Source organism: Hypanus sabinus, chromosome 4, assembly GCF_030144855.1.
Source record: "Hypanus sabinus isolate sHypSab1 chromosome 4, sHypSab1.hap1, whole genome shotgun sequence".
Classification (NCBI taxonomy): Eukaryota; Metazoa; Chordata; class Chondrichthyes; order Myliobatiformes; family Dasyatidae; genus Hypanus; species Hypanus sabinus.
Window position 1 is genome coordinate 40,391,547 of NC_082709.1, and position 27,386 is coordinate 40,418,932.

At 40.1% G+C, this 27,386-nt stretch overlaps 1 protein-coding gene across 1 annotated transcript in view; it reads right to left on the reverse strand.

The window, feature by feature from the left end:
• Positions 1 to 10,520: 10,520 nt before the first annotated feature.
• The window catches only part of LOC132392686 (tomoregulin-2-like), an 80,581-nt gene continuing 63,715 nt past the window's right edge, over positions 10,521 to 27,386 (reverse strand). The window contains exons 6-10 of the mRNA XM_059966904.1: positions 21,789 to 21,937; positions 17,898 to 17,957; positions 13,080 to 13,206; positions 12,831 to 12,989; positions 10,521 to 11,659 (exon numbers count right to left, since the gene is read on the reverse strand). Coding sequence (XP_059822887.1) covers positions 11,563 to 11,659; positions 12,831 to 12,989; positions 13,080 to 13,206; positions 17,898 to 17,957; positions 21,789 to 21,937 — 592 coding nt within the window. The 3' untranslated portion in view covers positions 10,521 to 11,562. The remainder of the gene's footprint in view (positions 11,660 to 12,830; positions 12,990 to 13,079; positions 13,207 to 17,897; positions 17,958 to 21,788; positions 21,938 to 27,386) is intronic.

Consider the following 27,386-nt stretch of genomic DNA (forward strand, 5'->3'; position numbering starts at 1 on the left):
GCTCAGTCCATCACAAGTAAAGCCCTCCCATCATTGAGCACATCTACACAAAACATTGTGTATGGAAGAAAGGCGTGGATTGGGGGGGTGGAAGGAGTACCAGAGGGAGGCGATGGGCAGGCAAGGAGATAACATGAGAGAGGGATAAGGGGATGGGAAATGGTGGTGGGGGGATGGAGACATTACTGGAAATCTGAGAAATCGATCTTCTTGCCATTGGGTTGGAGGCTACCCAAACAGAATATAAGGTGTTGTTCCTCCAACCTAAATGTGGCCTTATCCTGGCACTGTAGGAGGCCATGTATGGAATGGGAATGGGAAGTGGAATTAAAATGGGTGGCCACTGGGAGATCTCGCTCGTTCTGACAGATGTAGCATAGATGCTTGGTGAAGTGGTCTCCCAATCTACATGGGGTCTCACTGATATCCTATTATTTATTATTTCTTTTTTTGTATTTGTAGTTGTTTTGCACACAGTTTGAATGCCCAAATTGCTGTGGTCTTTCCATTGATCCTATTGTGGCTATTATTCTATTATGGATTTATTGAGTATGCCCGCAAGAAAGTGAATCTCAGGGTCGTATATGGTCACATGTATGCACTTTGATACTAAATCTACTTTGAACTAATAATGAACTCCAACATCTTTTCAACCACTGAAGTCAGGCTAATTGGACTATAATATTCTTTCTTTTGCTTCCCTCCCTTCTTAGAGCGGAGTGCCATTTGAAAATTTCCAATTCCTCGGAACAGCGCGACTCTGGTTGACTGTGTTCCAGCGGGAAACTCAGGGATCCAGAGCCAACTCCTGTTTGCAAACACTTCCCCAGACTGTGGCGCTAGAAACCTGCTCTTGGTAGATTCACAAACGCAGACAATCTGCAGATGCGGGAAGTCGGAGGGAAACCCACACAAAATGCTGGACGAACTCAGCAGGTTCGGCAGATTCTATAGAAATGAATAAACAATCGACGTTTCGGGCCGCGATCTTTCCTCAGGTTTGATGGTAGATTCAGACCATCAAAATTCGCTGCTACAAAAATTCGTCGAAAGGATTGAATTTCGGATGCGGCGCGCAGTAAACTGTAATTACCATCTCGTGGAATGGTTTAACAGACGGGGATAAACAGCCAAGAGTAGGCATTTCTGCACTGTCCCGCCGAGAAAAATAATGTTGCAGATGCTGCTTTGTTTATGAAGTGTTGGGTCTAATGAATACGATTGCTACTAATACTTTGTAATTACGTATTTGCCATTAAGGCACGTGACTGATGTTTTATACATTAAGACACTTTTGTATTAATGTGTTAATTGCCCTTATTAGGTTTTCTTTTAACATTCAGCGAACGCACAAAACAAGTAAGGAAATAGAAAATAAATGGATTTATGTGCCTGACCTGTTTGAACTTGCTGCTATCCTCCGTTTCATGATGATACGCATTGGTATTGGCTCATTATTGTCATATGTATCAAAATATAGCGAAACGTTTTTGTTTGCGTGCTACGTAGAGAGATCATTCCTTACGTAACTATATCGAGGCAGCGAAACGGAGAATGGAAGGCAGAATACATTTACAGGCAAAGTACAGTGCGGACACACAAAGAAAGTGCAAACACACAAGGCAGGCGGGAAGATCAAGAGTTATGAAAGCGCCGTTCAGGAGTCTGTGAGCAGCGGGATGGAAGCAATCCTCGTGGTACGCGTTCTCAAGCTTCTGTATCTTCTGCGAAAAGGGAGAAAATGACTAGAGAGAGAGAGAGAGAGAGTGTGTGTGGGGGTGGTGAATCCTTGATGCGGGGAAGTAGGGCTCAGCTACCCCAGCAGTGACTACATCCAGACAGATCGCTGGCGAGGAGGGTGGGTTGTGCGATGGGCTGAGCTGTGTTCACAACTCTTCAATTTCATGCAGTCTCAGGCAGTAGTTGCGGTACCAAGTTGTGATGCATCGGGATAGGATACTTGCTATAGTGCATCCATAAAAATGAGAGAATCATTGAGGGCATGAAGGCAGATGCAATGTAAGCATTCATTTCCGATAGACTAGAATGTAAAAGAAAAGATGTGATGCTGAGGCTTTATAAGGCCACCGGTTATCCTGCAGTTGGAATATTGTCAGCAGTTTTGTGCCCTATACCTGAAAAAAGACGTTCTGGCATTGGAGGTTGGCATTAGGCAGATGAGGTTCAGAATAGTGATCCTGGGAACATAGAACATAGAAGTCTACAACACATTACCGGCCCTTCGGCCCACAATGTTATGTCAACCATGAAACCTACTCTAGAAACTGCCCTACCACACAGCCCAACACGAGGAAATCTGCAGATGCTGGAAATTCAAACAACACACACAAAATGCTGGTGGAACACAGCAGGCCAGGCAGCATCTATAGGGAGAAGCGCTGTCGACGTTTCGGGCCGAGACCCTTCGTCAGGACTAACCGAAAAGAAAGATAGTAAGAGATTTGAAAGTAGGAGGCCCTTCTCTAGCTCTGTATCCCTTTTGCTAATCACCTGTCTGGCTCTCAGCTTTGCCCCACCCCCTCCGGTCTTCTATCATTTCGCATTTACCCCTCCTCCTCCTACTTTCAAATCTCTGACTATCTTTCCTTTCAGTTAGTCCTGACAAAGGGTCTCGGCCCTAAACGTCGACATTGCTTCTCCCTATAGATGCTGCCTGGCCTGCTGCGTTCCACCAGCATTTTGTGTGTGTTGCTACCACATAGCCCTCTATTTTTCTCAGCTTCATATACCTATCTAAGAGTCTCTTAAAAGACCCTATTGTATCCACCACTATCACCGTGGCTGGCAGTGCATTCACTGCTCTCTCTGAAAAACTTACCTCTGGTATTCCCCTCCCCCCATACCTACTTCCAGGCACCTTAAAACTATGCCTCCTTAGTGATAGCCATTTCATCCCTGGGAAAAAGTGTCCGGCTCTGAACACGATTAATGCCTCTCATCATCTTATATACCTCACCTCTCATCCTCCATTGCTCCAAAGAAAAAGGGACAAGTTCACGCAACCTATTCTCATAAGGCATGCTCCCAAATCCAGGCAACATCCTTTTAAATCTCCTCTGCACTCTCTCTATCGCATCCACATCCTTCCTGTGGTGAGGTGACCAGAACTGAACACAATACTCCAAGTGGAGTCTGACTAAGGTCTTACATAGCTGTAACATAATCTCACAGCTCTTGAACTCAATCACATGGTAAATGAAGGCCAACACACCGTATGCCTTCTTAACAACACTGTCAACCTATGTAGCAGCTGTGAATGTCCTTTGGACATGGACCCCAAGATGTCTCTGATCCTCCACACTGCCAAGAGTCTTACCATTAATATTATATTCTGTCTTCAAATTTGACCTACCGAAACGAACCACTTCACACTTACCTGAGTTGAACTTCATCTGGCTCTTCTCAGACCAGTTCTGCACCCTATCGATATCCCGCTGTAACCTCTGACAACCCTCCAGGCTATCCACAACACTCCCAACTTTTGTGTCATCAGTAAATTTACTAATCCTCATTTGTACTTCCTCATCCAGGTCATTTATAAAAATCTGTCCCGGAACAGATCCCTGTGGAACACCATTTGTCACTGACCTTCATGTAGAATATGAACCACCCTTTGCCTTCTGTGGGCAAGTCAATTCTGGATCCTCAAAGCAAAGTCTCCTTGGATCCCGTGCCTCCTTACTTTCTCAATGAGCCTTGCTTGGGGAACCTTATCAAATGCATTAATGAAATCCATATATACTATATCCACTGCTCTGCCTTCATCAAAAGCTTTTGTTTAATCCTCAAATAATTCAGTTGTGCTTGTAAGGCCCTTGACAAAGCTATGCAGACTATCCCTAATCAGATCATGTCTCTTCAGATGATCGTAAATCCTGCGTCTCAGGATCTTCTCCAACAACTTGCCCACCACTGAAGTAAGACTCACTGGTCTATAATTTCCTGGATTATCTGTACTCCTTTGAACAGGGGAACAACCCTCCAATCCTCTGGTACTTCTCCCTTTCTTATAGATGATGTAAAGATCATTGCCAGAGGCTCAGCAATCTCATCCCTCGCTTCCCACAGTAATCTGGGGTATATCTCGTCCAGACCCAGCAACTTATTTAACTTAATGCTTTTCAAACGTTTCAGCACATCCTCTTTCTTAATGTCTATATGCTCAAGCATTTCAGCCCACTGTAAGTCATCCCCACGATTGCCAAGGTCCTTTTCACTGGTGAATTGCACCTGACTGGGCCTGTTCTCAAATAGCTCATCCGCTTGCTCTTCACTTACTTGGGAATGAAAGGATTAACACATGAGGAGCGTTTGATGGCTCTGGGCCTGTACTTGCTGAAGTTAGAAGAATGAAAGGGGATTTGGAGTTCAATTCTGGTGCCACTCTGTAAGAAGTCTCTATTAGTTCTCGGCGTGGAGTGCATGGGTTTCCTCCAGGTCCTCTCGTCTACAGTCCAAAGACGTACTGGGTAAGTAAATTGGTTATTGTCAATTGTCCTGTGATTAGGTTAGAGTTAATCAGGTTTGTTGGGGGTTGCTGGGTGGTATGGCTCAAAGGGCTGGAAGGACCTCAGCATTGTATAGTATTGCTAAAATAATTTCCAAGGGTTAGAGAGTGGATGTGGAAAGGATATTTCCTAAAGCAGGAAGTTTTTGGATCAGAGGGCACAGCTTAGAATGGAAGGACATCCCTTTAGAACAGGGGGTGGTGCATCTGTGGAATTCATTATCACAGGTGGCTGTGAAGGCCAAGTCAATGGGTATAATTAAATTAGAGTTTGATAGGTTCTTGATTTGTATAGGCATCAAAGGTGACGGGGAGAAGGTAAGAGAGGTATTGAGAGGGATGAAAAATCAGCAATGATTGAAAGGTGGAGTTGACTTGATGGCCTAATCCTGCTCCTCTGTTTTTTGGTCTAACTTCTTCAGGCATCTGAGCTATGAGCTGTGATCCTCATTAATGGATTTAGTGCAGGCACAATCCCAGTCCCAGTGCAGACTGGGCTGAAACAACATCGTGTTATCAGCCCAACACTCTCCACTGTTTTCTTCATTGGAATATCTATGTCACCTCACCTCCAAGAACCTCCTTGCTGGAGTGGTCATCATCTCCAGGAGGAGCCAGAAGCTGCTCACATCATTGTAGCCTACACTTCCTGAAATCAATTCAATTTAGCGGTGTTGTTAGCATTATGTAGCTGATGCTTCTGTGTAAGTAAAGCCACAGAAAGCTCGGCAGCCCAGATGAGCCTTCTTCCCAAAGTTCTTCAAAAATTTGCTAGATGTCTCTTATAATCCTGTGGACTTTTCATGCTCGCAGCAAGTGTCACTGCTGTTTCCTCCTCTGCATTTGGGGATGGTTGGTCTGATTTGGGGGCTCACCATTGACCTTCCTTCCACATGGGATATAGGTTGGGGACAGGGATTCATGTCTGTTATCTTGAGGATTGCACGATACTGAAGCTTTCTTCACCTCTTCTCACTAATCATTTCCAGCTCAGTCTGTGTCCACCTTGGAATACTAGCAAACTAAGTCCATAGTTAGGGAAACATTCGCAAGAGGATTTTCCAGGGCCCCATCACTCTTCAACACTTAATGTGAACACTTTTCCTGACATGGGCAAATTCATATAGGTTTGCTCTGACGCTGTTGGAAACTCAAACTGCTTCCTAGTAATGACTACTGCCATAGGCAGCATGGTAGCCTATCAGTAACTCGTGTTCAATTCTCACCATGGTCTGTAAGGAGTTTATACGTGACCGTGTGGGTTTCTTCCAGGTGCTCTGGTTTCCTCCTACAGTTCCGACATGCTGTTTGGTAGGTTAATGAGTCATTGTAAATTGTTTTGTCATTAGGCTAGGGTTAAATTGGGGGATTGCTGGACAGAGTGTCAAAGAGACAGAAGAGCCTATTCCACGTTATACTCAAAACATAGAATTACATAAAGAAATCAAGCTATTGCACATTTCCACATAGGTTGTCCTCGTCAATATTTTTCATTGTGCGAGGCAGGTATTCACACAATACCAGAACTTGGCTTCAAAAACTAAACAGCAGTAAAAAGTTTCTACAACTGCTATCAGATAAGATCATTCCTATTACCTCTCTCACGACCTTTTACACGTACAAACATGTCAGGAATGTGTACTTGTCTATGAATACTCTGTTGGTTTCCAAGTCTCATGGTTATCAGCTGTTAGATAAACAATGAGCAGAATTTTCCTCATTAGCAATGTTTGCGGTTGGCTGGTTAATCATTTCATTGGCACTGCTTTGCAGTTAACTATATGTGACCAATTGTTCTGAATGGTTTTCTTTGGATCTGCATAAACAAACTTTTTTGAAGCACATGATATTTTAACAATGATACTACTCTTCTAAGGTGATTTGACAGGTCTCAATATTTCTAGTTTAAAGCAACGTTGATGTATTAATATCAGCACCAACCAGCAAATGTGTGAAGACTGTTCCTACTAATGTCACGTATATTCTATCTATCATCTGTCTTCCTCTATGTCCCTATCACTGATCGCCCCCGAGTGCTTGTATGTGTGTTTGCCTACTTGCTCCAGTGTTCATGTCTGAGTATATGTCCCTACCTCCTTGTCCCTTCTTTTATGTGTCTGCTTGTCTGCCCCACTCAATAATTGTTAGTGCCTGAGAACTGACTTGTTTGTCAACACCATTGTGTATTTCATTTGCTGTACTACCTGACAGAAAACATGTATCTGTCCATCTTTGTCATTGACCCATGTGTTGCCTGCATAGTCTGTCAATCAGTGTGCGCTTCTCCTTGTCTATTCCTTGTCAGGATATGGGCATTGCTGTCAACGCCAGCATTTATGGATCATCCCAAATTTGTCTTAAACAGAAGGAAGTGAAGAGTCAACATTGTTGATGGGTCTGGAGCCATGCAGAATCAGAATCAGGTTTATCATCGCCAGTACGTGTTGTGACATTTGTTAACTTAGCTGCAGCTGGTCAATGCAATACATCATATAGAAGAAAAAAAATATTAATAAATAAATAAATCAATTACAGTACATGTATATTGAATAGATTAAAAATTGTGCAAAAAAGTAGAAATATATAAAAAAGTGAGGTAGTGTTCACAGGTTCAATGTCCATTTGGGAATCGGGTGGCAGAGGGGAAGAAGCTGTTCCTGAATTGCTGAGTGAGTGCCTTCAGGCTTCTCTACCTCCTACCTGATGGTAACAGTGAGAAAAGGGCATGCCCTGGGTGCTGGAGGTCCTTAATAATGGACGCTGCCTTTCTGAGATGTTGCTCCGTAGAGATGTCCTGGGTACTTTGTAGGCTAGTACCCAAGATGGAGCTGACTAGATTTACAACCCTCAGCAGCTTCTTTTGGTCCTGTTTGGTAGCCTCCCCCCCCACCCATACCAGACAGTGATGCAGCCTGTCCATGGTACATCTGTAGGTAGGCAGATATTGTTTGCTGATCGGCAATGGTGAACTAGGGGATTTTTACTGACAGTCTGGTTTCATGTTTATTGGTACTAAGACTAGCTAATTCCAGAATTACTTTAGCCGAATTTAACTTCTACAGATGCCCAGTTGCCATGTTACGTATGTCCACGTGTACATACAGTGGGTATCTACCATTTTGTCAATGTCAATGATTTTGTGTGTCCCTGTCTCTGTCCTGGTACTGTGCGTATCTAATTGTCTGCCTTGTTCAGCTAGTTATTCATTGTTTTTGGGCATACATGTGTTTTCCTTCCTGCCAATGCTTGCCTAATTGTGCATATACCCACCTAATCCTCCAATTGCTAAATTCTGTGTCTGTTTCCCTGTCACTGATAATTTGTGTTTTTGCCTCACATTCTCTTGTTTTATCTTTGATTGTGTATCTGCACATTCTTGTATATCTGCACCTGCAAGACAGTCAGGGAGTTGGAACATTGGTGAGGCAGCACTTGGGGCATTATGTACAGTGTTGTTCATTCTGTGATAGGAAAAAAATGGAAAGAATGCAGAAGAGATTTACAGAGATGATGCTAAGACTAGAGTGCCTGAGTTATAGGGAGATGTTGGTCGGGCTGGGCATTTCTTCCTTGGAATGAAGGAAAAGGAGGTGAAATGTTTACCATTTTGAGAGGTGAAGATAATGTGGGATGCTAAAAGTCTTTTCCCCAGGGTAAAGGAGTCCAAAACTAAGAGACACAGATTGAAGGTGAGAAGGGGAAGATTTAAAAGGGACCCGAGGAGCAACCGTTTCACACAGACGGTGGTGACTGTATGGGATGACCTGCTGGATGGAGAGCTGTGTGGGAGACCGTTTCACACAGAGGGTGGTGACTGTATGGGATGATCTGCTGGATGGAGAGCTGTGTGGGAGACTGTTTCACACAGAGGGTGGTGACTGTATGGGATGATCTGCTGGATGGAGAGCTGTGTGGGATTCCGTTTCACACAGAGGGTGGTGACTGGATGGAGAGCTGTGTGGGAGACTGTTTCACACAGAGGGTGGTGACTGTATAGGATGACCTGCTGAATGGAGAACTGTGTGGGAGGGAAGGCTTAGATTGATCCTAGGGTAGATCAATAGGTCAGTGCAAAGTCATGGGCCAAAGGGCCTGTATCTTGCTATGGTCTAATACATGATCATCAATTGCAAGCTGGTATTCCTATAAATGGCTGTTTATGATGTGCAAATTTAGGGAGTGAGGACTGGTAGTTCATTTAATTAGGGGTAAAATGAATCACCAATGAGCTAAATGAGCTGTTCACCTTTTGTCCTTAATCTGCTTTCCAGCAACAGCCAAATAAAGTGCTCAAAAAAAACACTCTATTCTTTTCCTTTCCTTTAAATGAGGGGATGAACAGTAGTTGAGCAGTGATGTCTCTAAGATGCTTTCGTTTACATATACTATATTATGCGTTTGATCTCTGTTACTTATTACAATTACAGATGCAACAATGCAGATGATTATAGTAAATGAAAATCACACCGCATGCATATTTTATAATACCCCATTGCCCTGCAACAGCACAAGCTCTGTGATAATGTTCATCAGCTATTAAAATTATTAAATCATCTCCACTTGTGAATATTAAACCAATTGTTTGTGCAAAATTTTACAGAACAAATTCTTTGGTAAATTTACATGACATCTTGTTACATGTTTAAAGTGAAGAGATCAGTGGAAATATCAAATTGCCTGTGATTGGTGAATCATATAAATGCATTGTTTTGGTGATTTTTATAGTTATAAACAGTTTAAAAAAACAGCCGACTTAATGGGTAAGATTTTGCACTCTGTGGCAAACTAATAGCAGTTGCTGTTCATTACTCTGTCAGTTCATAGATTTTCTCATTTTGTACTGAAAATTACCGTGACTAGAAAGTTGTTTTAGAGCAGCACTAGTAGTTTTTGAGAGATATGTTAGTGAGGAATGGAACTCCCTCTCTGTTAAAGTTGATTTTCAGTCTCAAAGAAGTTAGTTGCCTGGCAGCAATGAGAACATTGTACTATTTAGTTATAAATTGAATCCTAACTTATTTCAATGGGTGTATTGTTTTTCTGTCACTCAGTACAGCAGTTTCTGAATGCTGTCACTTTATATTGTAACAGCAGAGCTTCTGGAAGAGCAGAGTATTTTGGTCAAATACTTTCAACTTCTGTGTTGAACAATTTGTATTTGAATCCTGGAAATGGTTGTTTTTAATGTAAACATTAATATCTGAGAGCATCGTGATCATGGCTTACAGCAAAATCCAGTCCAAAAGTTTTAGTTAATTTGGACAACCAAAAATATTTTAAATTAACAGTATATGATACATCTCTTAAAAATCCATAAGTCTGCAATGTGATCAACTGAGACCAGCAAAATTTGTTTTTCTCCATATAACTGACATGGGAGATATTGTTTGGTTCCTATTACTAAGGAGAGTGATCTGATCCACAAAGTTTTTGAGATTGTGCAGGGATTATTAGGAATACACTATAGTATGTGGTTAAATTCTGTTTATGCCAACCCCACGTTACAGGTTAGTCTAGTTGGCATAGCAGTTCAGTAATGATCTGTAATCCAGACTGCTACCTCTAAACAATCGAGTCAGGACCAAATGACCCTTATAGTGTGAGTAGCCATGAGTTCACGCGAGGTGTAGAATGGTCAGTGATTGTAGGGTTGATTTGTATGGAAAGGCCATGAGTAGGGGGAAACATCATTGATGCAGTTTGTATGAACATTGACCATCTTAAACAGAGACAGGAAAATTGCTATGTACAAGAGAGCAGAGACCCTTTCATTAATATTTCACTGACAATACTTGTGAGTTGTTGCTTGTTTATTGGGAGTGATCGACAATGGTTGTAGCTTGCACCCCAAAGCATCAGCTTGTGTCATGACAATATAAAATCATCAGGCACAATAAAGAGAACTGTATTTAGAAATATCCATGACAATTTTCTGATGGGCCCAACTATACCCCAGAATTATAACCACAGGAAAATACTTAGATGTGTGACTTGCAAATGAAAATTGTGTACAAATAGATCCAATTTCAAGACTAGAATGATAGTAAACAGAGACAAACAATTCAGAGCTATCTATTGCTGCTGTAATATTTTTATTTTTGTCATCTTATTATGAAACGTTAGCACTGGAAATGTATATTTCAAATGAGGATCCTTAGCAGAGCTAAACAACGCTCTAACTATCCTTTGCATTATCAAAAAGTATGTGTGTAATCCTCTAATTTCTACCACTTTGGTCAATGCATCACATTTAAACCATTGTTTTTTGTTACGAACCAGGCTAGGTGACCTATAACCAAGCGATAAAATTGTTCATAATGAATGCTCTTGTATTCATGTAAAAGATACATTGAGTTATGCAAGTGCATAAGCGCACACACAATATAAAATAGGATACTTCACTAATGACACTTATGAAGGTTATTTGTTTAAACCGAGAGAGCCTTGTTGACAGATTTTTTTATGGTGTATTATACTGTCATGTATACATTACCACTGAATCCAAGTAAACAGCACGGCCATTATCATATAATGGAAGCTGTTAAATCTCACTGGCCTTCATAACAAGCGAGTAAAAAATTAAGGTCAAACCTCTGGTCTTTAACTCAGCTTCCCAAAATTAATTTTCAATTAACAGCATCGTAGATCCTCATTTTCTTTAGTTAACAAAGGCAAAACCTGACTGAACAATACAAATTGCTTGCTTTTAAAAAAAATCAATAGCACATTTCATCTTTAAAAAATTAAGAAACATCACAGAAGTAATTATTTTTCATTAGTCCAGCTTTATAGTACTTCATGTGCAAACTAAAGTGATATAAATTGTTAACCATTTATTTATTACAGAAAAACACATCAAGACATTATATACTATTTGAAATATATCCAGACATAATCAAATATAACCGTAGTATATGTATTCATTGGTGTAGTATAACACAAATGCAAGGCAACATGTGTTGTTCCATTTTGTATGATAATCAATAGTCCGAGCTTTGTGTAATTATTTTTGCAGCTGTACAATCATGCTTGCTTTAAATTAATCTTGTTGATGCTCTTGTTGTGTTGTCAGAACTGTAATGTGTTGCATTTTGCTTCTGTCTTTGAATCCTGTTACCCCTAGGACATTTTCTGCAGATAAAAATGAAAATATTATGAATTCATAGGAAAATGATCTCTCACATTGAAGCAGTCTACACATTATTGTAATATTTCCAATCGAGAATAAATGGTTAAGAGACATGATGTATTTTGAAGAAAAGTTTGAATATTTTAAAACCCTTAGCCACTGCAATAGACTTTCAATCTTTCATCCAATGAACATGGTCTAAATGAACACACTAAATTCATAAATTGAACAATTGAAGCCCAAGTGAACAATCAAGAGTCATAAATGTAGGACACCATTATTTAGCTCTGTGGACATACATAATTCTCTGGAGTACATGCAGATGTTGATCCTTTACGTGTGTGTGTCAATGCCAAGTTTTAGACAAGATAACTGAGAAGGCCAATTATATTATTATTATCTACGTAAAAAAGGAATCACAGAATGGTGATCAGAAGCATAAATCCTAAGTAATTATTTTATCCTGTAAGTCTGTTATATAAACTGGCAAGTACAGATTCAAATCAAACAATGGTCTTTTTCAAAGCGACTCAAATCAAGAACAGGAGTCAGAAAAGACTGGTCCTGACACATACTTCTTGGACTGAACTATCACCAGTTGCTATTTTTCAAATTGCTTCAGCATACATTTTAAATTGAATTTAAGTATCATAAAATGACATTCTAATTTTCAACATTTTTGTTTATTTTAGGAGCAAATCTGAGTAAAGTTCCAATTTTAATCAAAGAACTGAGTATAATCAGGTCATCTGACAGGACCTACAACTGGTAGTTTTTTTCTTATCATCAAATCAGCAGTTCAATTTTCCAGTGCTCTGAGAAAGTGAGGGGAACTGCATGATTTTAATGTATGCAAGCACTGCTGCCTAAACACTGATAACTCCCTCAGGGCCTTTTCTTACCCATTGCTGCCGCTCTTGCTCATACAGCATTCTCAATTAAGGAGCCTACATGCCAAAACCATCCTATCTCAAATTAAGTTTAGCACTCAGAGCACTTACTCTCCATTTGAGCTGGGGCCTGTGAGAATGCTTGATGCTGATCCCAGGTGTCTGAAATGAGGCAGTTTACTTCAGTGACTGACATTTCCCACTTAGATGGCACAAGATAATACAGTGGAAATCAGAGAAATGCCTATCAAGTGCACTTGTGACATTGCTTAATTAACATTACCTTGTTATGCAAAGAACTACAATCAAAATGATGGCCACCTGCACAGCTCCGATGATGGATGCTATTAAGACATACTGAAGTTTCCCTGCTCCAGGAACTACATATAAAACATTGAACTCCTTTTGTTCACAGCGTGGCCCTTTAAAACCGGCTTCACAGCTGTAAAAAGGAGGAAAAAAAGACAGAAAAATTAATTGATGCACCTGATATTTATGAAGAGATCATGAAACATTATTACTCTGGTGTTACCTGCAAGATGGTTCCTGTTTATTAATCGAGTATTCACATTTTCCATGTAGACAATGATCCTCAAAGAGAGTAGGACATGGGACAAAAAATCCTTGGGCGGGTTTTTCTAATTTATTGGCATTTTTTTCTGTAACACAAAATGTAAATAAAAGCAAACATTAGACTAGACCTGGGTTTCTCAACTGGGGTTCCGCGAGAGATGGTGATTAAAAAATATATTGTTTTTTTAACTTCACGCAGTGTGCGATGTCATCGCTAGCAGTGGTGGGCAGTGACCCTGTTAGCAATCTCACTAGAGGTCTCTCAGCCCATTATGGCAGTGTGTAGCAGGACCACTGTTTATTTGGTTGAGCCCATTTTCAGTTTTTGATGCAAAATAGGGGAAGCCGTTGATAATTGGTGAGTGCTGTATTGCATGAAGGGGAGGCTGGAAGGCTGATAAGGATCCTGAAATATGTTCTCCGAGTATTGAATAGTGCTTAACTTGGGCTGTGACATCAGCCTCTACCTCCTGAATTACCTCCTCCAACTTCCTCTTACACACTGCCGACTGACTCATGGGAGTGAACAAACTCGACCAGTTTGGTAGAAAATTGGAGAGAAATTTTCATTCTAAAGACAGTTGAATGTGGCGATTTTTGAAGAGGAGGTGTGAGGTGGAACAAAAGGATTCTAGGCCTAGGCCTAGTGACCATTCTGATCAGCTTAATTATGGAAAATTACAAACTTCTGAGTCATTTCACTGCATTAGTGCAACAATGGACACAAAAAGAGTCTGTCTTTACAATGAAAGCTACATGGACCGGGGATCAAAGTCGCGCTACCCTGTGGCAAACAACTTAAAAATGCAACAATGACTCCAGCAAAATTGAAAAGACACTGCCGTCTTCACAGAGAGGTGCTGATGTCAAAAGCTCTTGGAGATGAACTGAAAAGGAGTTCTGGATGATACTCCAAAAAACGGTTAACTTAATTAAACAAAGACCAGTTCACTTGAGAATGTTTAAAAGAAACAGAAAAATTGGACAGAGAGTGTTCCAATCTTCTGCCAGTCTCCGGTGGCTTAGCAGAGGAAGAGTTCTCAATGGGGTATTTTGAGCTGAAAGGTGAATTGCAGGAGTACTTTCAAGAAAATAGTAGGCCAGATTTTGCTGAGTGCTTTGAAGATGAAGAATGGCTGCAGAAACTAGCCTAATTAGCAGACATTTTTCATCATATGAACCAGTTGAAGAAGTCTCTGCAAGGCCCTGGAGAAACTGTTCTAACTTCAATTGACACGAGTCTTAGATTTAAAAGGAAACGGAATCTTTGGAAAAATTATGTTGCAAAAGGAATCTTGAAATGTTTCCACTGCTGCTTGGGTTTGACAGTGAGGAAGGATATCAAAAACACTCAAGTCTTATTGAAAACTGATGCACCATCAATAACTCACTCTGAGACGTAAAGGCGAGATATCGGCTTTTATTGACTGGAAGAAAGAACAAGCAGTAGTTGACCACCATGCTACATCCTGGAGACTGAGAGGCCAGGCTCAGGCCTCAATCGCCTTTATACAGGGGTCTGTGGGAGGAGCCACAGGAGCAGTCAGCAGGGGCCGTGTCCAGACAGGTATATGTAGTTCACCACAAAAACCACCTAAAAGAACTGCAGAAAAAAATTGAACACTACTTCTCCTCCCTTTCAACACAAATGTATGACATTGTAAGGGACCTTGCTCTGAATCTTCTGCTCAGCCTGAGAACTTGACTTTGAGAGAAGAGGAAGAACTTGGTGAGCTGCACTCTGATCGTGCACTCGAGATGAGATTTACTGACCGGCCCCCGGACACGGTCTGGATTTCTGAGAAAGATGAGTATCCTGCCATTCATAGGAAAGCAATGGACATTTTGCTTCAGTTTTCATCTTCTTACATGCGTGAGCAAGCTTTTTCTTATTTAACAAGCATCAAGACAAGAGCAGAAATCATCTCATTTCAGCAGAAGGTGAAATCTCTGTGTATTTATCTCAAGTTCGACCCAGAATTAAGTATTTGTGCAGCAAAACACAAGCACAGTTTTCACATGCTAGGCCTATATTTGAGCCTAATCATATCACTTAGTAAGAAAATGTTTCTTTCAAAGTCTTGTATAAAATTCTGTCTTAGGCTATATTTGCATTCATATTGCTTTGACTTATGGTTTTTAGTAACTTTACTATTCAACATAGTCAATAAATTTTCATGCTGTAAATAGCATTAATTGAAATCAATTTACAACCTTTATTTGAATTAAATCTAATGAGCCTACCTTTAGAAAAATTAAATCACATATTAGCTTAAGTTAGTTATTTAACAGAAATTTGCAATGTTTGCCTTATGAGATTTTTATGAAAGGGAAAGTAGCAGATTTATTTCAAGAAAGGTAAGCCAAAATTTATTACCTGTATTTCTTTCAAGAAAATTTGACTAAAAATTGATTCTTTACTCAAAAGAGCATTGACAATTATTTTTGGATTATTACATCTACAACTTACTGATCGTGAGCTGTAGATATAATAACTTCTGAGCAGGGGTTCCCTGAGACCTGAAAATTATTTCAAGTGTTCCTTCAGGGCAAAAAGTTTGAGAAAGGCTGGACTACACTGCATATGCACCAGTTAACGATGGGTTTTCTATGAATCCACAACTTTAAATGGATCAGATCAAAGGAGAAATTAATTGCAGTGAAAACCTGAGGATCAGACCGTTTTGATGTTCGGATTCCTGCAGTCGCAATGATTGACTAACTTATTTACTATTTCCACTGATGTGTATAGTTGCTCCAATTTCCACCCTAAAATGTTTCTCCCTTTCTTACATGCTAAACCACAGAATCTCTGAAGATGCCCCTGAGGGCCTTTGAAGTGCCTTCTTTCTTCATAAACTGTATCCTCCCTGTAACAGAGTGAATAGATCTCAAGTGCCTTTCATCTGCCTACCTGCACCTTTGCTTGCGCTCTCTCTCCTGATTAGAGCATGGGTAAGGTTAACCTGGTTTTCACCATCCACCTTACCATGCTGCACATTCAATGGATCATCCTTCTAAACATCCACCAGCACCAACATGATTCTACCAGCAGCCACCTACCCTTTCGGTATTTTGGAAAGCAGCTCCTCTGTTTTCCCTGCCCACTGTCCTCTCCCTGGCCTTCAGGACTTCCCTGGGCAACCACAGAGGCTGGAACATCTATCCTATTACCTGTTCATTTCAACCATACGGGATCCCAAACGCTGCTTTCACATGAGGCCGTGATTCTGGCGTTCGATGTTCACATTGTGGTTTCTTTCACACTGGAGAAACCAAGTGTGGAATGAGTAGCTGCCTCGTGGAGCGCCTGTGTTCACTCTGCAGGGAGAAGCCTGAGCTTCCTATTACAGGCTACATCAATTCCCATTTACACTTTCACTCTGATCCACTTGCAGTTTTCTGCAGTGTTATTCCAGCGGTGGGCTTGCTGAGATCTGTGCTCGAGGACCAAGACCTCATGTTGTGGCATTACCTGTTACAACCACTCAGGGGAGGAGATACCAGAGGCAGTGTTGGAGAGAACGGAGGCGTGATGGGCATGCTGGAGTCCATTTTGGGTTGGCAGCTGGTCCTGCAGGCTGGCTGTCTTGTCAGTGCTACGTTTCAGTGTTTGCTCCCCAGAAGACGAGCTGGATTGCTGTCGTCTGCGGCTGCAGGACATGAAGAATGCTGAGTGCTTGTTCTTGCAGGAACATGGTTCCAGGACAACATCCCATGCACCATCAATCTTCAGACCACGCATCTCAGCAATTTCTGCTAATGGTATTTTGTGACTGAATGAGCTATGAGCTATATGTGTTGTGACGTGTGTGACCGTATGTACTGTATTTTGCACCTTGGCCCTGGAGGAACCTGTTTCATTTAACTCTACACATATGTATGTTGGAATAACAATAAAACTTGAACATGGACTTATAATGAACATCAGGGCCCATTCTTCCATCTGGGCATACTGCAGTATTCTGGAGTCTCTAACAAATTCTCAACTTTTAATAGCTCTTCTTGTATAGTAAAATTGGCCATCTTTCCTCCAAGTTCTTCATTTCAGATTTTTAGCTCAGTATTTTTCCCCAATACATCACACTCTTTATCACCCTCTAATTGCCACAGTAGCAACCCACAGTCACAGCAACTCCAGCCCATTGTCCTATCCATCCCTCCCCTCACCTTCTCTCTTTCTGATAAGGATCTTAAGTCTCAAGCTGTATTTCTATTTCCTCAGATGCTGCCTGGCCTGCTGAGTATTTACAGCACCTTATTTTTTTCCCCAATTTCTAGCATCAGGAGTTTGAGTTTTCCTTCAAGTAATTCATCCAAAAGGCTAATCTTAAAGTGGGGAGATTTAGCTGATGATAGGTCATCACATCAGTCCACTTAAGCCTCAATCCTCTGAGCAGATGTCTTTCAGAAAGACAGTTCTCCATCTGGAGCACCTTGTGGCTAATTGTCATGCTCTATTACCACTTTGATAGTGTGCGACAATTTAGGATTAATTATTTTAACAGAAAAAAATCTGTTTGTTGCAGGCTGGGAAAATAATCTCTTGACTAATACAACCAAAACCACAAAGTGCTGAGCCATGGAAAAGTAAGCAATAAATTTGACAACCTGTAATATTTTTCACACTAGAGACCTCGAGTTGATGAAATGTAGCAAACTCAGATGTTTCTTGTTCCTATTATTAGAAAAAAAACTCAAACTTTCTATCAAAAGTAATGCTGCTTAAACAAAAACAAGCAGGACTCTCAAAAATGTTTGAAAATGAATTACGTACCTGTGTAATCAGTTCTTGCAAAAAGTCCATCTTCTGCTTTTGTACCTATGGTCACATTCTCTATTTGAATAAAGTTAGAAATTTGACTTAGCAATCATACAGTTAATCCTGACTAAGAAATGCTGACTGTATTATAATACAATGCATTTCTGTGCTAGAATGTTCCATGGGTTGTATCCAAAAGTAAACAATTGGAAAACAAACTCTTTAAATCAACTAGGGATGATCAGCATTAACTTCATATATGAAGGTATTTTATGAAGAACCTATTCCTAAACTCTGATATGCAATGCACTATCCTCTGGTCTAGGTGCTTATCAGTAAAGGTAAAGATGCTGGTTTATGGTGGTTAACTTCGCTGGACACCTTTCCCTGATAATAATGTGTCCTTAACTACAAACAAAACATACTGGGTGAGTTTGGAGGCTTGCAGTAAAATAAGCATTTGTAAACATTGTTATTTATTTCATTTGCAGGTCAGTCTCCGATTATTTTGGGGGGAAAGTTATTGAGACTCTGGCATCACCATGGAAATAGTCAATAACAGATCTGTCAAGCAGCCAGGTCCTTTGCTTTCTATTTCAAGCAACAGTAAAAAGATAAATGATGCTAGCATCCACAGAAACCTTATGCCAATTGCACTTTTTTTTTGAAATAGCTGTTTTTTCTTTTTAATAAACAACAGATATTGTTGATTGTTTCCATTAATTAAGAAAACCATTCAATGCAATGTATCACATTGTGGTGACCAGGATTAATTGATTCACTGAGCCATGTTATGTATACTGTGCCTTAATTTCTCCTAGGATTCTCTCAAGAAAATAATTAGAGATAATAGGGTTTTGTTATTGTGAAAAACCTATAAATATTACCCTTTAACTTAAAATAATTAAACAATAAAAATTTAGTTTTTTTTATTATTCCCTAATTTCATATATTCAATTCATATTAGTCACTTTAATGATTGTTACTGTACTGAATGTTGTCAGGATTAATAATTTTGACAGAACTTTAAATTCAGTAGTAATTACTTTTTCGTCCTCAGCTAAAATAAATCCCTTAAATCCCTCGTATCCTTGTTGGTTTACAGAGAACATCACAAAATAAAGTACCATTACGTTCCTCAGTTTAGCTAGTGAAAGAGGAAGCATCCTTTAGTCCAAGCTGTAAATTATTTCCAGCCAAAAACCTAGTGGGTTTTCTAATCAGTAGTGCCAAAGACATAGTTGTGCAACAGAAATTAATCCCACTACTTAAATATTTTCCATTTCCTGTGTGCTTTTTAACACAATCAATGATCTCAAATTATCCAAAATCTGAAATGGGACGAACTCATTGGTTCAAACTCAGAAAAATAAGAGTTACTAACAAAGCCACCGCTGACAAGTAGCAGCACATTCTCACACCCCTTTTCCTTGTCTGTCATATAGACTTTACCATTGTTACTTATGTTGTGTTTAGCCACAGTATGTGAACTCAGAACATTTTAAATTGAAGTTAAATTTACCAACATGTTATCATCCCTATCTGTCAGTATACCGCAAGGCTAGTGAAAAGCTGTAACCTCCTTAGTTGTTCCATAATTTAACAAATAGACTATATTCTCTCTTCCTGCCAGATGAGAAGACCACACACTGCATTTTCTGATTTGGAAAAAACATAAACAAAATTGACTGCTATAATAAGTTCAGTTTATAAACTTCCTGCTACTATGTGGAAATGCATTGAAAAGCCATGAAAATACAGGTGTCCCCAGCTTTACAAATGTTTGCTTTATGCCACTTTGCCTTAACAAAAGACCTACATTAGTAACCTGTTTTCACATTACAAAGAAGATTTTTGCTTTTACAAAACTTTTTCCCATATAAATTAGTGGTTCTTTGCTTTACGCCATTTCGGCTTAAGAAAGGTTTCATAGGGACGCTCTACCTTTGTAAAAGGGGGGGGGGCAATTGTATAGAAAATAAAACAAAAGGTATGAAATGTATCACCAACAAAATTGAACTGAATTATTTCAGAAATTGGGAAATCACAGCATAAGCATAGAACCTCTGTTCTAAAGTTTTCTGGTACAGATTAATTTATGCATCATTGTAGTTTATGTTGTTCACCGATCCTTGCATTTCACTAGATTTTGTATTGGATCCATATCTATCTTCTAGCACAATCTAAGAGATCCAATAACCCTTACAGCTTTCAGCTCAGGAAGATATTGGAGTCCAAGATGTAGTTCTGGTCATTGAGTATGTTGCTTATGTGGGAATCAGTCAATAGAGTTAATTACATTATAGAATAACCAATGCTGCATTACCGGTATTTGTATGAAATAAGCAGCTGATCCAGAAGAGAAGGCAAAGTCATGGATGATAAGCTTTTAAGAGGTGATTAAAATAAGTTGTGTTGACAAGAACTTACAAGTTTAAATAGAAATGAGAACTATATATGTACATCAATGCTGCCACTGAGGAATGGCACTTGTGGGTAGCACACAGTGGGAAATGTGTGCATCTAGCCTATTATTTTTCATCCATTAAAATAGATGAATAGAAAAATCACAAGCTGTGCCTCTACAATTTCACTCCATTCACTCCCTGTCAGTATCAGCCCCTGCTGGGAGTGTGGAATCAATCTGATCCTGTATAACACAATGCTTGGTAATATTCTCACTGTTACAAAAGTAAATAACGATATTTTGAAACGAAAGCCATCAATGTGACTGTTAAAATATGCTTGGCTTCCAACTATTTGCTCATTGTGATTATTTTTGTTTTATTTCACCTTTCTACTCTCATTTCATCTTTTCCCTGAACTCTTCTTATCCTCTTAATCTGATACCCATTTTTCAAATTCCTTGCTCTCCCTCTTAATTTATTCCCTCTTTCCTGCTTTGCCTTTGTTTCCTGTTGCTTTATCGTCATTTTGCTGGTTATTCTTCTTTCTTCTAATGTCCCTTCTCACTTTCCATTCATTATCACCCCGATACTCTTCTGCTCTATTCTCTTCTTCCATTTCCTATCTTCTCACCGGGTGCACCATTTCCTATTCAGTATATCAGATACTACTGAATTTTGGATAATGCAGTTAATTCATGCTCTGGTGTCATTGTGCTTCCATGCAACAGAGAAGCAATTTTAGGCATGAGTTTTGTCCATGCTTTTTGAGAAACTAGGTAGACTATTCCTGTTTCATCTTTGTCTGTGTCTTCCTTCTTATCCTCAGTATTCAAGGACCCATCACACGGTGCCATTCATTGGAATTAGAATAAGTGGCATGATTTTATTTCAGCTGATATTAACAATGTCAATTTCTGTCTGGTTTTTGATGAATAGCTGATATTTTGCTGAAAGTCTGAAGTTTGGTGGTAAAGGCTCTGTGGCTTGCTGTTCACTAAAGTACATGGAATACAGATACAGTGATACAGAACAACCGGTATGCACTGTTGACTGCCTCTGATTTAGGTGGTCTCTCAATGATTAATTCTGATAAAACTATTCAGAAATGCTTATAATACTTCTTGACTGCTATATAGATATATAGACTATATCAGGTATAAATATAAACTAAATATGGAGCATCATCTCAAGGTTTAAACATCAGATTCACTAGAATAAAAATGAAGTGCTGTACATGCAGAAGTCAAACAATTAGCGTGTAAATTTACTGAACTTACAATTTAAGTGACTGAGGATTATAGACAAAACTGACACTGTGACCCCAATCCTCTAGCCCATATCCTGCTCAAACAGTTTTGTATAGGATCAGTGAATTTTGCCCCCATGAGTCATTAAAACAACATAAATTTTGACATATTTATAGTGTTGTAAAAATAAAATCATGACCAAAATTACACAGTTTCAATGCCTAGAGGAGCAGTAAATCTGTTCAAGTTACCTGGACATCTTCCCAAATGTGATACTTCTATGAATTCTTGATTCTGACAGGATGCCTCTTTAACCTGACAAGGGTTATCATAGGATTTACCATCAGAAGCACACACAGGGTTGAAACTGATGCGGGAACAGTCAATGTTGCACACACACCTAGGCAAGAGAAAATGGGCATTATTCAAGGTACTATTAACCTGAGATTTTGTAGGTTAGCAGGGATGACAGGTGGAAGAATTGACATTAAGGCACTTTTGGCCCTAACTGGCCACATATTCATGACTCAGTAAAGGAGATCAGAATCCAAAAATAGTATGCAATGCCAGTTGCTCCACTGCAGGAAGGATTTGGAAAGGATGCAGTAGGATGTTGCCTTGACTAAAGGGTTTGAAATATAAGGAGAGGTTGAACAAACTTGTGATATTTCCTTTCTCTGAAGCATTGGAAACGGAAGGGTACCTGACAGTAGTTCATAAAATTGTGAGAAACAACTATCAGAATCATTTTCCCAGGGGAGAAATGGCAAGTACCAAAGGACATGGATTTGAGGCAAGAGGGGGAAGCTTAAAAGGAGGTGAGCGGGGCAAACCTCTTTTATGTGTACCATTTTTTACACAATAGAGTAGTGCCTGGAATGTGTAGAACGGCTGCTGGGGGGAGTGGTGGAAGCAGATATGACAGTGGTGCTTAAAAAGCAGAGAATAGAGGAGTATAGGTCATATTCAGGCAGAAGAGATTTAGTTTAATTCAGCAGAGACATTAATGGGTCACTGGGCCTGTTCCTGTTCAGTATGATTCTATGTTCCAAAATAATCTCTTACCCATGAGCTCCAGATACAAAGCACAACTAAAATATCATGTGTCAGTCTTCACTTAAGAAGACATCAGCAGCATGTCAGAAATCTGAGTTGTCAGGGGGCAGAAGTGAGTGTAGTCGCTATTACTGATGAGACAAAATGCCATTACCAAGAATGAGAAGGCACATGATAAAACAAGCCAAAGTCAGCATGGTTTCCTTAAGGGGAAATCTTGCCCAACAAATCTGTTGGAATTCTTTGAAGAAATAACAGTCAGGATAGACAAAGGAGAGTTGGTGAATATTGTCTACTTGTATTTTCAGAAGGCCTTTAACAAGGTGCCATGTGATGCTGCTAAACAAGATAAGAGCCTATGGTATTACAGGAGAGGAACTAGCATGGGACAGACGATTGGCTGACCGACAGGAATGAAGAGGGCCTTTCTATTTTGCTGTGTTGACTAGTGATGTTCTGCAGGTATTGGGTTCACTACTTTTCACAGTATATACTGTTGATCTGGATGACAGAATTGATGGCTTTGTGGCCAGATTAGCAGAAAATATAAAGATAGCTGGATGGTCAGGTGGTATGAGGAAGCGGGGAGTTTGCAGAAGGTCTTGGACAGGTTAGGAGAATGGGAAAGGAATTGCCAGATGGAATACAGTGTTGGGAAGTGTATCATCACACTTTGGTAGAAGGAATGGAAGTGTAGACTATTTTCTAAACTGGGTGTGCATTCAGAAATTGGAGTGCAAAAGGACTTGAGAGTTCCAGTGCAGGATTCCCTAAAGCTGAACTTGCAGTTTGAGTAGGTAGTGAGGACAGCAAAATGAAATGTTAAGATTCCAAGATTGTTTAATGTAATTTCCAGTATATAAGTGTAAAGGAGGCAAAATAATTGTTACTTCAGATCTGATATAGCAGGAAAAAACACAAGATAAAGAACATAATAAATAAGAAAGATTACATAAGATAGCTTATATAGATAGATTGATTCTGTGTCCATAAAATTACACTGGACGCAGCAGTGTCTGTACATGAGATGACTGACTGGAAATGATACAGAAATGGTGGTTGGGGGAGTGGAAGGTGGGTTAATGGGTGGACGTGCTGATCAGCCTTAATGCTTAGGGAAAGTAACTGTTTTTTAATCTGGTGGTCCTGTCATGGATGCTAAATAGGTTCCTCCCTGATGCAAGAGGGACAAAGTCCAGAGCAGGCTGGGTGGGATCCTTCATGATGTTACTGGCCATTTTCTGTATATGTGTTCTTGATGGAAGGTAGGCAGTTGCTGGTGATGCACTGGACAGTTTTGACTACCCGTTGTAGAGAACTTCCTGTCCACCATAATTTCTGTACCAGGCAGTGATGCGGCATGGTAGGCTGCTCTTTACTGCACATCTGTAGAATGACGTATGGGTGTTCATAGTCCACCTCTCTTCAGCCTCCTCAGAAAGTAGAGGCATCGGTGAGCTCTCCTGATTGTGTAGAATGTATTTTGGGACCATGAGAAGTTGTGCAAGATGAGCACTCCCAGGAATTTCAAACTGCTCCCAGTTTTCACTGAGTGCCACCAAGGTAAAGAGGGGTTTCAGTGGTGCAAGTTCTCATTAAATCAATAACCATCTTCTTTGTCTTGTTGACATTGAGGAAGAAATTATCTGCCTGGCACCAGGCCTCGATCCCTTCCACCTCCTCTCTGTAGGCCGTCTTGTTGTTGGTGATGAGCCCCACTACTGTCGTATCATCAATGCACTTGACCCTGTGAATACTTGGGTATTTGGCCGTGCAGTCCTGTGTGAGCAGAGCATATAGCAATGGGCTCAGCACACAGCTGTCGGGTCACCCACGCTTAGGATGATGGGGAGTGAGAAACAGTTGTGTATCCTGACTATCTGAGGTCTGTTGGTTAGGACACCCAACAGTGGGGTATTTAGACCGAGGAGTAGGAGTTTGTTCACCAAGGTCTGTGGGGCAATAGTGTTGAGTGTTGAACTGAAATCCAGGAACAGCATTCTGACATAAGTTTCCTTGTTTTCTAAGTGTGTCAGGGCCAGGTGCATGACAGATAAACCTGTCGTGCATTCATTTTGAGAGGATTTGAATATAAAAGCAAGGATGTAATGTTGAGGTTTTATTGGTCAGACCTCATCTGGAGTATTATGAGCAGGGTTTGGTCTTGTAACTAAAAGTATATGCTGGCATTGGAGGGGGTCCAGAGGAGGCTTATGAAAATGATCCTGAGAATGGAAGAGTTAATATATGAGGAGCATTTGATGACTCTGGGCCTGTACTCGGAGCTTAGAATAATGAAGGGACAGGAAAGTCATTGAATCCTACTGAATATTGAAAAGCCTCGATAGAATAGATGTGGAGAGTATGCTCCCATTAGTGAAAGAGTCTAGGATCAGAAGGCACAGCGTCAGAATAGGATGCCCCTGTAGAACAGAGATGAAGTGGAACTTCTTTAGCAAGAGGGTAATGAATCTATGGAATGTATTGCCACTATGGAGGCCATGTTATTGGGTGTGTTTAAGTTGGAGGTTGATGGTTCTTGATTACTGGGGCATCGATAGTTATGGGGAGAAAGCAGGAAAATTCAGTTCAGAGGGAAAATAAGACATGATTGAAGGTGGAACAGACTCAATAGGCGGTATGGCTTTATTCTGCTCCTATGCCTTATAGTCTTATTGTCTTATGGGCACCCAGCTGTAAACAAACAAAATAAAATCACATATGCCAATCACAGCTGTGTTCTACTGTTATTAGTTATTATTAATGTCTGAAAACCATAACAAGATTTCATTTATTGTGATAGCTATTTTATGGAATGACATGAATTAAGCATGTTATATGGTGGTCAGTATCTGCAGAACTCAATTATCACAGAGCTGGTTATAAATTGAGGAGAAACTCCTGTGCCAGGGTTACTCTCAGCTTCTTGGCAGACTTGAAGACATGTTTGATGGTGACATTCATGATTTAAAGTCTGAAACCATGGATATTTGCCAAGTGTTATGAAGGTGGAAGGGGGTAGTGACAGGGAGATTCTAAGGTGAATGAGGTTATGGCTTTCTAGTGGAACGCCACTACATATTATAAATTACTGCTTGGCTAATAATTCCCTTCACTTCCTGTACGTAATCCAGAAGCAATGCCTTGATAATCTACTGTTTTTTTTTCTTGAGAGCTAAACAGCACAGGATTGCTACAGATCAGTAAGCAAACAACAGATAGATTATAAAATGTAAGCCTTAAAACGTGAAGAGCACAATTATACAACCCTGTAGCTGACGAACAGGCTAGAAAGCCCAGTCATACAACTGCTGGAATACAATACCATAGGAAACAAAGTCTCAGCCCTTAATGTTGACTGTTTATCCCCCTCCAAAGATGCTGCATGACTTGTGGAGTTCCTCCAGCATTGTGTGTTGTGTTGCACCTGGAAAAGGGTTTGCACATTGCAATATATTTGTGTGATAAGTGAATCTATTTGAATAAACAAATTATCAGTTAAGGAACAAATTTAGAGGTCTAAATATACTCTTTGTTCCATCAAGTGCTGGTCGCTCATTTGCTTGGAGAAGTGGTATTCAATATTGTGACGTCTAGATGCTAATACTATGACTTTGATCGACTTATGATAAGGGCCTTTAGAGTACTTGTGAAGGATGGTTCTGCAACATAAACATGACCTACTGACAGGTGACAGGTTATGGAATTTGCAGTTGGGACATGCCTTTTCTAAGAGCTGTGCAGAAAACAAAACTTAGTCACCAATGGGAAGTGCACTGCCCCTCTTTCCTTCTAGGTTCATCTTTATCTAAGACTTGACTAATCTATTACTTCTTCAGGCCAACATTTGCATGAACTCTTGCTTCCTAACTTTCCTTCATCAACCTCCAGACTGCTTTCCTCTGAAATTAAGATTGTACCCTACCCTCCTCACTGTTCTCTAGTGGATTTGCAAGCCACTGTCTATACAGCAGTCAACAAACTGACTTCTCTGTCACTCCTAGCAGCTGACTGCAGCCTTCCATCTGATGGCCCAGCCTTTGACATCCCAAACACTGCATCCTCTGGTACTCAATTTCTCTTTACCATTATCTAGTCTTGCCATTCACCACCATTTTTATATATCTTTACTGGCATCAGGCAACTTCTCGACCAGAAGGTTTATGCATTTCAAAATTTCACCTAAACTTACTTAGGCAAACTCAAGTAGGCTGACTAAATAACTTTACATATTCAGACACTTATCATTGGAAAATAAAAGCCAAGGTTATTCCATATATTGGGGCAGTAACATCATAAATAATCTTTTAAATGCTTTTGACCAGAATACCAATGATTAAATTGCCGTAAATAATACTTCTAGGGAATTTGAATCTCATCAGATTTAAGCCGCTTCTCAAGGGATCAAACACGAGGAAATCTGCAGATGCTGGAAATTCAAACAACACGCACAAAATGCTGGTGGAACACAGCAGGCCAGGCAGCATCTATAGGGAGAAGCGCTGTCGACGTTTCAGTTGACAGTGCTTCTCCTTATAGATGCTGCCTGGCCTGCTGTGTTCCACCAGCACTTTGTGTCTCAAGGTATCAGTTAGTTTACTGGAGAGAATAGCACTCCTACGTGTGAGGTGAAAACACAGTAAAAAGTGGATGTCTAAATATGTGTCCTCATTTTCACCAATAATGTGTCCATTAATGCAGTAATGATAGATATCAGATCGATGTACAAGGTTATTTGCATTAGCAAATTATTATTCAAATAAATTATTACTGCTAGTGGAGGAAAACTGTTG